Genomic DNA, 13,571 nt, shown 5'->3' with positions numbered 1-13,571 from the left:
TGTTCTACTGAGGACTTCTTCTCTTCCCCTGGCTCTTCCTCTCTTGCCCTGGTGTCCACAGGTGTTAGTAAGAATACCTTATCACTTCGTGACCCCAGGGCACCATTATCCTATACACGGTCCAAGGTTGGAGACAGCTTCTCCTGGGCCAGACACGGGGAGTAAATGAACACATCGATGTCAGGTTACGGATAATTGTCTTTACTGAGCTGGTGCAGAGGGTATTACACATACAGCTGGTTTTGGGTGAGAGAGTGCAGCTTAACCCCTTGAGAGCCCTGTTGCCTTGCTGGGACTTGTGGTGTTTATACCAAACAGATGAATCCTGACTTGTGAGATGGAAATATAAATCCTGGTAGGTATGGTACTGAAACCTTCTCCGCAGGGACATGAACTTCCACTGTGCGCGTAATCCTTGCAGGATGACCAGTTGAGAGATTAGATTTGAGCACGGGTTCTCCTCAGAGCACACGACACACAGCACACCTGAACCAAACTGTAGCTCAGCTTGCTGGAGCTAAACTGAAAAACTCCTCCCCCACTAAACTACATAGGGGAGACTTTAGGAGTTCCCATTGGCAGGCAAGGTCACATGGGGTTCACTGCTCTCATTTAAAGGTTTAGTAACATGGAAAACATATATACATATAACAAGAATGTAATTGATTAGATAAATATATTACTTTGCAATAGAATGTAATCATAATTACAATAAGTCCTTTGGTGGGCCCAACACCGTATGCTACCAAGCTGCCAGAGAGTCCAAAGCCACAGGACAGCTATTGTTGCTGGGACACCACACTTCCTCTCTTCCTTTGGTTCTTCCTCTCTTCCCCTGGCTCTTCTTCTCTTTCCCTGGCTCTTCTTCTCTTTCCCTGGCTCTTCTTCTCTTTCCCTGGCTCTTCTTCTCTTTCCCTGGCTCTTCCTCTCTTTCCCTGGCTCTTCCTCTCTTTCCCTGGCTCTTCCTCTCTTCCCTTGGCCCTTCCTCTCTTCCTCTTGCACTTCCTTTCTTCCCCCGGTCTTCTTCTCTTCCCCTGGCTCTTCTTTTCTTACCTTGGTGCTCCCTTTCTTACCCTGGTTCTTCCTCTCTTACCCTGGCTCTTCTTCTCTTTCCCTGGCTCTTCCTCTCTTCTCTTGGCTCTTCTTCTCTTCCCTTGGCTCTTCTTCTCTTCCCTTGGCACTTCCTCTCTTCCTCTTTCACTTCCTTTCTTCCCTTGGCTCTTCTTCTCTTCCCCTGGCTCTTCTTCTCTTTCCCTGGCTCTTCCTCTGGTGCTTCTTCTCTTCCTCTGGCGCTTCCTCTCTTCCCCTGGCTCTACCACTCTTTTTCTGGCTCTTCCTCTCTTCGCCTGGCTCTTCCTCTCTCTTCCCTTTGCACTTCTTCTCTTCCTCTTGTACTTCCTGTCTTCCCCCGGCTCTTCTTCTCTTCCTCATGCACTTCCTCTCTTCCCCCGGCTCTTCTTCTCTTCCCCTGGCTCTTCTTCTCTTCCCCTGGCTCTTCTTCTCTTCCCTTGGCACTTCCTCTCTTCCCCCCCGCTCTTCTTCTTCTCTTCCCCAGGCTCGTCTTCTCTTTCCTTGATGCTTCCTTTCTTCCCCTGGCTCTTCCTCTCTTTCCCTGGCTCTTCCACTCTTCTTCTCTTCCCCTGGCTCTTCTTTTCTTCCCTTGGCACTTCTTCTCTTGGCGCTTCCTCTCTTCCTCTCGCGCTTCCTCTCTTCCTCTGACACTTCCTCTCTTCCTCTGGTGCTTCCTCTCTTCCCCTGGCTCCACTTCTCTTCCCCTGGCTCTTCCTCTCTTTTTCTGGCTCTTCCTCTCTTTTTCTGGCTCTTCCTCTCTTCCCTTGGCACTTCCCCGGGCTTGGCTCTTCTTTTCTTCCCCTGGCTCTTCTTCTCTACACCTGGCTCTTCTTCTTCTCTTTCCCTGGATCTTCTTCTCTTCCCTTGGCACTTCATCTCTTCCTCTTGTACTTCCTTTCTTCCCTCCGCAAGTCTTCTCTTTTCTTGGTGCTTCCTCTCTTTCTCTGGTGCTTCCTCTGGTGCTTTCTCTCTTCCCCTGGCTCTTTCTCTTTTCCACTGGCTGTTCCTCTCTTCCCTTGGCACTTCCCCTCTTCCCCCAGGTTTTCCCCTCTTTCCCTCTTCCCCTGTTCTTTCCTTTATTCCCCTGGCTCTTCCTTATCTTCCTTCAGCTCTTTCTCTCTTCACCCGGGTCTTCCTCTCTTCTCATGGCTCTACTATGTTCCACTTTTCATCTCCTTCCATTTCTCTCTTCCTGTGACTTTTCTTCTCTTGCCCTGGACTTACCTCTCTTCCCCGATCCTTCTTTTATTTCCCTGTCTATTCCTCCCTTCCTCTCACTCTTCCTCTATTGTCTTAACCCTTCCTTTGTTCCTCTATTCTTTTATCTCTTCCTCTCATATCCTGACTCTTCCTCTCTTCCCTTTACCCTTCTTCCCTTCTCCTTTCTCTTCCTCCCTTACTCTGTCTCTTCCTCCCTTTCTCTGACTCTTCCTCTGTCTCTTCCTTCCCCTGACTCTTCCTCACCTCCTTCTGTATTTTTCTCCCATTCTGACTTTTCCGTTGTTCCTCTATCTCTTCCTTCATTCTCCTAACTATTCTTCTCATCCCCTGATCGTTCCTTTCTCAGTTTCTTCCTCCTTTCCTATAACTATTCTTCTCTTCCTAGCTCTTTCTCCTTTCCCCTGACTCTTCCTCTCTTCCTGTCTCTTCATCCTTTCCTCTGACTCTTCCTGTTTCTTCTTCCTTTCCTCTGAATCCTCCTCTCTTCCTCCTTTTCTCTGACTCTCTATTTCCCATTTCCTTTCCCCCTTCTATCTCTTCCTCCTTTCCTCTGACTCCTCTTCCTCTCTTCCTGTTTCTTCCTCTTTTCCTATGACTCTTCCTCTCTTCCTTTTTCTTCCTCTTTTCCTCTGACTCCTCCTCCTTTCCTCTGACTCTTCCTCTTTTCCTGTTTCTTCCTCTTTTCCTCTGACTCTTCCTCTCTCTCTTCTTCCTTTCCTCTGACTCTTCCTCAGTCTCTTCCTCCTTTCCTCTGACACGAAGGAGCAGGAAAACAAGACCTATGTTTACCTGGCGCTGCCCACTCGGTCACCATATGGGAGAAAAGGCCAAATATACCTTTAGTATTAATCAAACTTGACTTTATTGTATATAATATATAAAAATAAAAAAAGGGGATGGATGACGCGTTTCAAGGAGGGGCTCCCCTCTTCCTCAGATCAGAAGCATGTGTGTAGTGTCAAAGATGTCATTTTTATATGTAAATTGTCGCCAAGGTGAAAAAAGGGGCATGGCCCAGTTGTGGGCTGTCACAGATGTTTGCAGGTTTGCGCTGATGTCACACGCCGCCTGCCCCATGGTCCCCGGTAATCAGACCCGGAGCGAACATGCTCTGGAGACTGATTATAACTAGGGTGCTGCGTGCAAGATCACGGGGGTCCCCAGTGGCGGGATCCCCGCGATCAGGCATCTTATTTCCTATCCTTTAAGGACCAAGTGTCAGAAGTGGTGTCCTTAGGTTTTGAATTGACAAGACAGTCTGATTGAGACAATTTCTGGGCTCTCTCAAAGGCAGTTTCCATCAAAGTGTGGGGGTATTTTTACACCTTGAATCGGGCTTTCAGAATACTGCTTTGCTGATTAAAATCGCCTGGTTTGGTGCAATTACGCCAAATACGTTTGAAATGTCCAAACGGTATATTAATTAACCATTTTTTATAATGGGCACTACAAAAGTCCAGATAGCTATTGCTGTCTACTTCCTTAAAAAAACGTTTTAGTGTTGAGCGAGCCATTGTCGTCAAGAAAAACGATGACATCTAAAAATTGAGCATGGTCAGTAAAACCGTCTGAGTGAAATGTAAACCAAAGGAATTGCGATTAATAGACTCTAAAAATTCTTCTAAAAGATACCGAGGTCCTTGCCAAATAAAAATATATCGTCTATGAAACGTTTATAAAATAGACAATGCTGGAATAAAACATGAGGGTAAATAAAAGGTTCTTCAAATGACCCGACAGAAAGGTTCACAAAACTTGGTACTACTTTTGAGCCCATTGCGGTCCCGGTGTGCTGTGAATAAGTAAGCCCCTGGAATTCAAAGTAGTTGTGGGTCAGTACAGTGACCCCCCCCCCCCCGACCTACGATGGCCCCGACATACGATCATTTCAAGATACGATGGCCTCTCAGAGTCCATTGCATGTTGAAGGCAGCATCACCATACAATGCTTTTGTATGTTGGAGCCATTGCATAAACGGCTATCCCTCAGCGCAGACTGCTTCAGCTGCCCCCGGATATCCGTTTACGGTGCCCCGTGTTGTCCGCTGACGATCACTTACCTGTCCTCAGGGCTCCGGCGCATCCTTTTCGGGATCCCTGCATCGTCGGCGCTCTCCTCCAACGTCATCACGTCGCTGTGCATGCCGTCCCGTCATCCAATAGGAGCGGCGTACGTAGCGATGTGATGGCGGCGACGTGAGAGTGAGGATGCCGGGGAAGCAGAGGCCTTGCCGGAGCGTCGGGGACACCTCGGGGACGCGGCGACAGCGATGGACAGTGACATCCAGGGCAGTGGTGACGAGCGGTGACAGTCCAGAGCGGTGGGGACAGGTGAGTACAACTTCCTATACCAGTGGTCTTCAACCAGCAGACCTCCAGATGTTGCAAAACTACAACTCCCAGCATGTCCGGACAGCCGTTGGCTGTCCGGGCATGCTGGGTGTTGTAGTTTTGCAACATCTGGAGGTCCGCAGGTTGTAGACCACTGTCCTATACTTTACATTGCACGGATCCCTCAACATACGATGGTTTCAACAAACGATGGTCCATTTGGAGCGGATTACCATCATATGTTGAGGGAACACTGTATATACCTGAGACCGTTTAGAATAACGTCCCGCTGTGCTTGGGGCAGACTGGGGTCCTAATGTAAGAAATGTGACTGCATTGATACCCTGGTCATGACTGATGGCTGCGCAGACGGGATGTCCATTGTCACTACGAGACTGTCCGCTTTCCATTCTGCTTTTATGGAACCAAATCTGTTGTCTCCTTCAGATGGGATTTTACATATTTCTATAGTAATTTCTCCAAATAATGTGAGAGGTTCGATGATACTGAGTTTATGCCAGAAGCGATGGGGCGTCCTGGGGGTTTCTCCGTACTCTTAGGCACTTTAGGCAGGTAATAAGATTGGTAGAGATGGTTCGGTGATCGGGATAGAGTCCTGTTCTTTTTTATTTAACGCCCCTTTCTGGAAGCCTTATGCAGTTATACTCTTCAGTTCTTGTACGTATTGTGCTGTAGGGTTACTCTGTATTGTGCTGTAGGGTTACTCTGTATTGTGCTGTAGGGTTACTCTGTATTGTGCTGTAGGGTTACTCTGTATTGTGCTGTAAGGTTACTCTGTATTGTGCTGTAGGGTTACTCTGTATTGTGCTGTAGGTTTACTCTGTATTGTGCTGTAGGGTTACTCTGTATTGTGCTGTAGGGTTACTCTGTATTGTGCTGTAGGGTTACTCTGTATTGTGCTGTAGGGTTACTCTGTATTGTGCTGTAGGGTTACTCTGTATTGTGCTGTAGGGTTACTCTGTATTGTGCTGTAGGGTTACTCTGTATTGTGCTGTAAGGTTACTCTGTATTGTGCTGTAGGGTTACTCTGTATTGTGCTGTAGGGTTACTCTGTATTGTGTTGTAGGGTTACTCTGTATTGTGCTGTAGGGTTACTCTGTATTGTGCTGTAGGGTTACTCTGTATTGTGCTGTAAGGTTACTCTGTATTGTGCTGTAGGGTTACTCTGTATTGTGCTGTAGGGTTACTCTGTATTGTGCTGTAAGGTTACTCTGTATTGCGCTGTAGGGTTACTCTGTATTGCGCTGTAGGGTTACTCTGTATTGTGCTGTAGGGTTACTCTGTATTGTGCTGTAGGGTTACTCTGTATTGTGCTGTAAGGTTACTCTGTATTGTGCTGTAAGGTTACTCTGTATTGTGCTGTAGGGTTGTTACTCTTGTATTGTGCTGTAGGGTTACTCTGTATTGTGCTGTAGGGTTACTCTGTATTGCGCTGTAGGGTTACTCTCTATTGTGTTGTAGGGTTACTCTGTATTGTGCTGTAAGGTTACTCTGTATTGTGCTGTAGGGTTACTCTGTATTGTGCTGTAAGGTTACTCTGTATTGTGTTGTAGGGTTACTCTGTATTGTGCTGTAGGGTTACTCTGTATTGTGCTGTAGGGTTACTCTGTATTGTGCTGTAAGGTTACTCTGTATTGTGCTGTAGGGTTACTCTCTATTGTGCTGTAGGGTTACTCTGTATTGTGCTGTAGGGTTACTCTGTATTGTGTTGTAGGGTTACTCTGTATTGTGCTGTAGGGTTACTCTGTATTGTGCTGTAGGGTTACTCTGTATTGTGCTGTAGGGTTACTCTGTATTGTGTTGTAGGATTACTCTGTATTGTGCTGTAGGGTTACTCTGTATTGTGCTGTAGGGTTACTCTGTATTGTGCTGTAGGGTTACTCTGTATTGCGCTGTAAGGTTACTCTGTATTGTGCTGTAGGGTTACTCTGTATTGTGCTGTAGGGTTACTCTGTATTGTGCTGTAGGGTTACTCTGTATTGTGCTGTAGGGTTACTCTGTATTGTGCTGTAGGGTTACTCTGTATTGTGCTGTAGGGTTACTCTGTATTGTGCTGTATGGTTACTCTGTATTGTGCTGTAGGGTTACTCTGTATTGTGCTGTAGGGTTACTCTGTATTGTGCTGTAGGGTTACTCTGTATTGTGCTGTAGGGTTACTCTGTATTGTGCTGTAGGGTTACTCTGTATTGTGCTGTAAGGTTACTCTGTATTGTGTTGTAGGGTTACTCTGTATTGTGCTGTAGGGTTACTCTGTATTGTGCTGTAGGGTTACTCTGTATTGTGCTGTATGGTTACTCTGTATTGTGCTGTAGGGTTACTCTGTATTGTGCTGTAGGGTTACTCTGTATTGTGCTGTAGGATTACTCTGTATTGTGCTGTAGGATTACTCTGTATTGTGCTGTAAGGTTACTCTGTATTGTGCTGTAGGGTTACTCTGTATTGTGCTGTAGAGTTACTCTGTATTGTGCTGTAGGGTTACTCTGTATTGTGCTGTAGGGTTACTCTGTATTGCGCTGTAGGGTTACTCTCTATTGTGTTGTAGGGTTACTCTGTATTGTGCTGTAAGGTTACTCTGTATTGTGCTGTAGGGTTACTCTGTATTGTGCTGTAAGGTTACTCTGTATTGTGCTGTAGGGTTACTCGGTATTGCGCTGTAGGGTTACTCTGTATTGTGCTGTAAGGTTACTCTGTATTGTGTTGTAGGGTTACTCTGTATTGTGCTGTAGGGTTACTCTGTATTGTGCTGTAGGGTTACTCTGTATTGTGCTGTAAGGTTACTCTGTATTGTGCTGTAGGGTTACTCTCTATTGTGCTGTAGGGTTACTCTGTATTGTGCTGTAGGGTTACTCTGTATTGTGTTGTAGGGTTACTCTGTATTGTGCTGTAGGGTTACTCTGTATTGTGCTGTATGGTTACTCTGTATTGTGCTGTATGGTTACTCTGTATTGTGATGTAAGGTTACTCTGTATTGTGCTGTAGGGTTACTCTGTATTGCGCTGTAGGGTTACTCTGTATTGTGCTGTAGGATTACTCTGTATTGTGCTGTAAGGTTACTCTGTATTGTGATGTAAGGTTACTCTGTATTGTGCTGTAGGGTTACTCTGTATTGTGCTGTAGGGTTACTCTGTATTGTGCTGTAGGGTTACTCTGTATTGTGCTGTAGGGTTACTCTGTATTGTGCTGTAAGTTTACTCTGTATTGTGCTGTATGGTTACTCTGTATTGTGCTGTATGGTTACTCTGTATTGTGATGTAAGGTTACTCTGTATTGTGCTGTAGGGTTACTCTGTATTGTGCTGTAGGGTTACTCTGTATTGTGCTGTAGGGTTACTCTGTATTGTGATGTAAGGTTACTCTGTATTGTGCTGTAGGGTTACTCTGTATTGTGCTGTAGGGTTACTCTGTATTGTGCTGTAGGATTACTCTGTATTGTGCTGTAGGGTTACTCTGTATTGTGCTGTAGGGTTACTCTGTATTGTGCTGTAGGGTTACTCTGTATTGTGCTGTAGGGTTACTCTGTATTGTGCTGTGGGGTTACTCTGTATTGTGCTGTAAGGTTACTCTGTATTGTGCTGTAAGGTTACTCTGTATTGTGCTGTAAGGTTACTCTGTATTGTGCTGTAGGGTTACTCGGTATTGCGCTGTAGGGTTACTCTGTATTGTGCTGTAAGGTTACTCTGTATTGTGTTGTAGGGTTACTCTGTATTGTGCTGTAGGGTTACTCTGTATTGTGCTGTAGGGTTACTCTGTATTGTGCTGTAAGGTTACTCTGTATTGTGCTGTAGGGTTACTCTCTATTGTGCTGTAGGGTTACTCTGTATTGTGCTGTAGGGTTACTCTGTATTGTGTTGTAGGGTTACTCTGTATTGTGCTGTAGGGTTACTCTGTATTGTGCTGTATGGTTACTCTGTATTGTGCTGTATGGTTACTCTGTATTGTGATGTAAGGTTACTCTGTATTGTGCTGTAGGGTTACTCTGTATTGCGCTGTAGGGTTACTCTGTATTGTGCTGTAGGGTTACTCTGTATTGTGCTGTAGGGTTACTCTGTATTGTGCTGTAGGGTTACTCTGTATTGTGCTGTAAGTTTACTCTGTATTGTGCTGTATGGTTACTCTGTATTGTGCTGTATGGTTACTCTGTATTGTGATGTAAGGTTACTCTGTATTGTGCTGTAGGGTTACTCTGTATTGTGCTGTAGGGTTACTCTGTATTGTGCTGTAGGGTTACTCTGTATTGTGATGTAAGGTTACTCTGTATTGTGCTGTAGGGTTACTCTGTATTGTGCTGTAGGGTTACTCTGTATTGTGCTGTAGGATTACTCTGTATTGTGCTGTAGGGTTACTCTGTATTGTGCTGTAGGGTTACTCTGTATTGTGCTGTAGGGTTACTCTGTATTGTGCTGTAGGGTTACTCTGTATTGTGCTGTAGGGTTACTCTGTATTGTGCTGTAGGGTTACTCTGTATTGTGCTGTAAGGTTACTCTGTATTGTCCTGTAGGGTTACTCTGTATTGCGCTGTAGGGTTACTCTGTATTGTGCTGTAAGGTTACTCTGTATTGCGCTGTAGGGTTACTCTGTATTGTGCTGTAGGATTACTCTGTATTGTGCTGTAGGATTACTCTGTATTGTGCTGTAGGGTTACTCTGTATTGTGCTGTAGGGTTACTCTGTATTGTGCTGTGGGGTTACTCTGTATTGTGCTGTAGGGTTACTCTGTATTGTGCTGTATGGTTACTCTGTATTGCGCTGTAGGGTTACTCTGTATTGTGCTGTAGGGTTACTCTGTATTGCGCTGTAGGGTTACTCTGTATTGTGCTGTAGGGTTACTCTGTATTGTGCTGTAGGGTTACTCTGTATTGTGCTGTAGGATTACTCTGTATTGTGCTGTAAGGTTACTCTGTATTGCGCTGTAGGGTTACTCTGTATTGTGCTGTAAGGTTACTCTGTATTGTGCTGTAGGGTTACTCTGTATTGTGCTGTAGGGTTACTCTGTATTGTGCTGTAAGGTTACTCTGTATTTTGCTGTAGGGTTACTCTGTATTGTGCTGTAGGGTTACTCTGTATTGTGCTGTAAGGTTACTCTGTATTGTGCTGTAAGGTTACTCTGTATTGTGCTGTAGGGTTACTCTGTATTGCGCTGTAGGGTTACTCTGTATTGTGCTGTAAGGTTACTCTGTATTGTGCTGTAGGGTTACTCTGTATTGTGCTGTAGGGTTACTCTGTATTGTGCTGTAGGGTTACTCTGTATTGTGCTGTAAGGTTACTCTGTATTGTGCTGTAAGGTTACTCTGTATTGTGCTGTAGGGTTACTCTGTATTGTGCTGTAGGGTTACTCTGTATTGTGCTGTAAGGTTACTCTGTATTGTGCTGTAAGGTTACTCTGTATTGCGCTGTAGGGTTACTCTGTATTGTGTTGTAGGGTTACTCTGTATTGTGCTGTAAGGTTACTCTGTATTGTGCTGTAGGGTTACTCTGTATTGTGCTGTAGGGTTACTCTGTATTGTGCTGTAGGATTACTCTGTATTGTGCTGTAGGGTTACTCTGTATTGTGCTGTAAGGTTACTCTGTATTGCGCTGTAGGGTTACTCTGTATTGCGCTGTAGGGTTACTCTGTATTGTGCTGTAAGATTACTCTGTATTGTGCTGTAGGGTTACTCTGTATTGTGCTGTAGGATTACTCTGTATTGTGTTGTAGGGTTACTCGGTATTGCGCTGTAGGGTTACTCTGTATTGTGCTGTAGGGTTACTCTGTATTGTGCTGTAGGGTTACTCTGTATTGTGCTGTAGGGTTACTCTGTATTGTGCTGTAGGGTTACTCTGTATTGTGCTGTAAGGTTACTCTGTATTGTGCTGTAGGGTTACTCGGTATTGCGCTGTAGGGTTACTCTGTATTGCGCTGTAGGGTTACTCTGTATTGTGCTGTAAGGTTACTCTGTATTGTGCTGTAGGGTTACTCGGTATTGCGCTGTAGGGTTACTCTGTATTGTGCTGTAAGGTTACTCTGTATTGCGCTGTAGGGTTACTCTGTATTGTGCTGTAGGGTTACTCTGTATTGTGCTGTAGGGTTACTCTGTATTGTGCTGTAAGGTTACTCTGTATTGTGCTGTAGGGTTACTCTGTATTGTGCTGTAGGGTTACTCTGTATTGTGCTGTAGGGTTACTCTGTATTGTGCTGTAGGGTTACTCTGTATTGTGCTGTAGGGTTACTCTGTATTGTGCTGTAGGGTTACTCTGTATTGTGCTGTAGGGTTACTCTGTATTGTGCTGTAGGGTTACTCTGTATTGTGCTGTAAGGTTACTCTGTATTGCGCTGTAGGGTTACTCTGTATTGTGCTGTAGGTTTACTCTGTATTGTGCTGTAAGGTTACTCTGTATTGTGCTGTAGGGTTACTCTGTATTGCGCTGTAGGGTTACTCTGTATTGTGCTGTAGGGTTACTCTGTATTGTGCTGTAGGGTTACTCTGTATTGCGCTGTAGGGTTACTCTGTATTGCGCTGTAAGGTTACTCTGTATTGTGCTGTAGGGTTACTCTGTATTGCGCTGTAAGGTTACTCTGTATTGCGCTGTAGGGTTACTCTGTATTGTGCTGTGGGGTTACTCTGTATTGTGCTGTGGGGTTACTCTGTATTGTGCTGTAGGTTTACTCTGTATTGTGCTGTAAGGTTACTCTGTATTGTGCTGTAGGGTTACTCTGTATTGTGCTGTAGGGTTACTCTGTATTGTGCTGTAGGGTTACTCTGTATTGCGCTGTAGGGTTACTCTGTATTGCGCTGTAGGGTTACTCTGTATTGTGCTGTAGGGTTACTCTGTATTGCGCTGTAGGGTTACTCTGTATTGTGCTGTAGGGTTACTCTGTATTGTGCTGTAGGGTTACTCTGTATTGTGCTGTAGGGTTACTCTGTATTGCGCTGTAGGGTTACTCTGTATTGCGCTGTAGGGTTACTCTGTATTGCGCTGTAAGGTTACTCTGTATTGTGCTGTAGGGTTACTCTGTATTGTGCTGTAGGGTTACTCTGTATTGTGCTGTAGGGTTACTCTGTATTGTGCTGTAAGGTTACTCTGTATTGTGCTGTAGGGTTACTCTGTATTGCGCTGTAGGGTTACTCTGTATTGCGCTGTAGGGTTACTCTGTATTGCGCTGTAGGGTTACTCTGTATTGCGCTGTAGGGTTACTCTGTATTGCGCTGTAGGGTTACTCGGTATTGCGCTGTAGGGTTACTCTGTATTGCGCTGTAAGGTTACTCTGTATTGCGCTGTAGGGTTACTCTGTATTGCACTGTAGGGTTACTCTGTATTGCGCTGTAGGGTTACTCTGTATTGCGCTGTAGGGTTACTCTGTATTGTGCTGTAGGGTTACTCTGTATTGTGCTGTAGGGTTACTCTGTATTGCGCTGTAGGGTTACTCTGTATTGCGCTGTAAGGTTACTCTGTATTGCGCTGTAAGGTTACTCTGTATTGTGCTGTAGGGTTACTCTGTATTGTGCTGTATGGTTACTCTGTATTGCGCTGTAGGGTTACTCTGTATTGTGCTGTAAGGTTACTCTGTATTGTGCTGTAGGGTTACTCTGTATTGTGCTGTAAGGTTACTCTGTATTGTGCTGTAGGGTTACTCTGTATTGTGCTGTAAGGTTACTCTGTATTGTGCTGTAGGGTTACTCTGTATTGTGCTGTATGGTTACTCTGTATTGTGCTGTAGGGTTACTCTGTATTGTGCTGTAGGGTTACTCTGTATTGTGCTGTAGGGTTACTCTGTATTGTGCTGTAGGGTTACTCTGTATTGTGCTGTAGGGTTACTCTGTATTGTGCTGTAGGGTTACTCTGTATTGCGCTGTAAGGTTACTCTGTATTGCGCTGTAGGGTTACTCTGTATTGCGCTGTAGGGTTACTCTGTATTGCGCTGTAGGGTTACTCTGTATTGTGCTGTAGGGTTACTCTGTATTGTGCTGTAGGGTTACTCTGTATTGCGCTGTAAGGTTACTCTGTATTGTGCTGTAGGGTTACTCTGTATTGTGCTGTAGGGTTACTCTGTATTGCGCTGTAGGGTTACTCTGTATTGTGCTGTGGGGTTACTCTGTATTGCGCTGTAGGGTTACTCTGTATTGTGCTGTAGGGTTACTCTGTATTGTGCTGTAGGGTTACTCTGTATTGTGCTGTAGGGTATCGGATAGAAGGGGGATTGCTTCGGCAATATAATCAGTGTGATGTAAAATAACATTTCCGCCTCCTTTATCCGGGGGGCGAATAACAATGTGACGATTATTCTGTCTCTTTCTCTGACTTTTCCGTTGTTCCTCTATCTCTTCCTTCATTCTCCTGACTCTTCTTCTCATCCCCTGGCCCTTCCTTTCTCAGTTTCTTCCGCCTTTCCTCTAACAATTCTTCTCTTTCTATCTCTTCTTCCTTTCCCCTGACTCTTTCTCTCTTACTGTCTCTTCCTCCTTTCCTCTGACTCTTCCTGGTTCTTCTTCCTTTCCTCTAACTCCTCCACTCTTCCTCCTTTTCGGACTCTTCCTTTGTCTATTCTTCATTTCCTCTTTCTCCCCTTCTATCTCTTCCTCCTTTCATCTAACTCTTCCTCTCTTCCTGTTTCTTCCTCTTTTCCTCTGACTCTTCCTCTGTCTCTTCCTCCTTTCCTCTGACTATTTCTCTCTTCCTGTTTTTTCCTCTTTTCCTCTGACTCTTCCTCTGTCTCTTCCTTCTTTCCTCTGACTCTTCCTGTTTCTTCCTCTTTTCCTCTGACTCTTCCTCTGTCTCTTCTTCCTTTCCTCTGACTCTTCATATCTCTTCCTCCTTTTCTTTGACTCTTCCTATCTCTACTTTTTTTCTCTGACTCTTCCTCTCTTCCCTTTACCCTCCCTCCCTTACCCTGTCTCTTCCTTCCCCCGACTCATCCTTGCCTCCTTCTGTCTCTTTCTCCCTTTCTCTCACT

The 13,571-nt window shown here is 45.0% G+C and overlaps 2 protein-coding genes across 2 annotated transcripts; both read right to left on the bottom strand.

The window, feature by feature from the left end:
• Positions 1–1,197: 1,197 nt before the first annotated feature.
• Positions 1,198–1,947, bottom strand: LOC130311600 (uncharacterized). The gene has a single exon (XM_056552494.1). It carries the CDS (start codon positions 1,945–1,947, stop codon positions 1,198–1,200), a length of 750 nt encoding a protein of 249 aa, XP_056408469.1.
• Positions 1,948–2,673: 726 nt separating this feature from the next.
• On the bottom strand, positions 2,674–13,170 carry LOC130311599 (cilia- and flagella-associated protein 251-like). Its single transcript, XM_056552493.1, has 2 exons — positions 13,055–13,170; positions 2,674–3,043 (listed from the first exon to the last, which is right to left on the bottom strand). The coding sequence occupies exons 1-2, from the start codon at positions 13,168–13,170 to the stop codon at positions 2,674–2,676; spliced, it is 486 nt and encodes a 161-aa protein (XP_056408468.1).
• Between the last annotated feature and the right edge of the window lie 401 nt (positions 13,171–13,571).

This window comes from Hyla sarda, unplaced genomic scaffold (genome assembly GCF_029499605.1).
Source record: "Hyla sarda isolate aHylSar1 unplaced genomic scaffold, aHylSar1.hap1 scaffold_165, whole genome shotgun sequence".
In the NCBI taxonomy this organism is placed as follows: Eukaryota; Metazoa; Chordata; class Amphibia; order Anura; family Hylidae; genus Hyla; species Hyla sarda.
The sequence above is the reverse complement of the archived record's forward strand: the minus strand, read 5'-3'. Positions and strand labels throughout refer to the sequence as shown.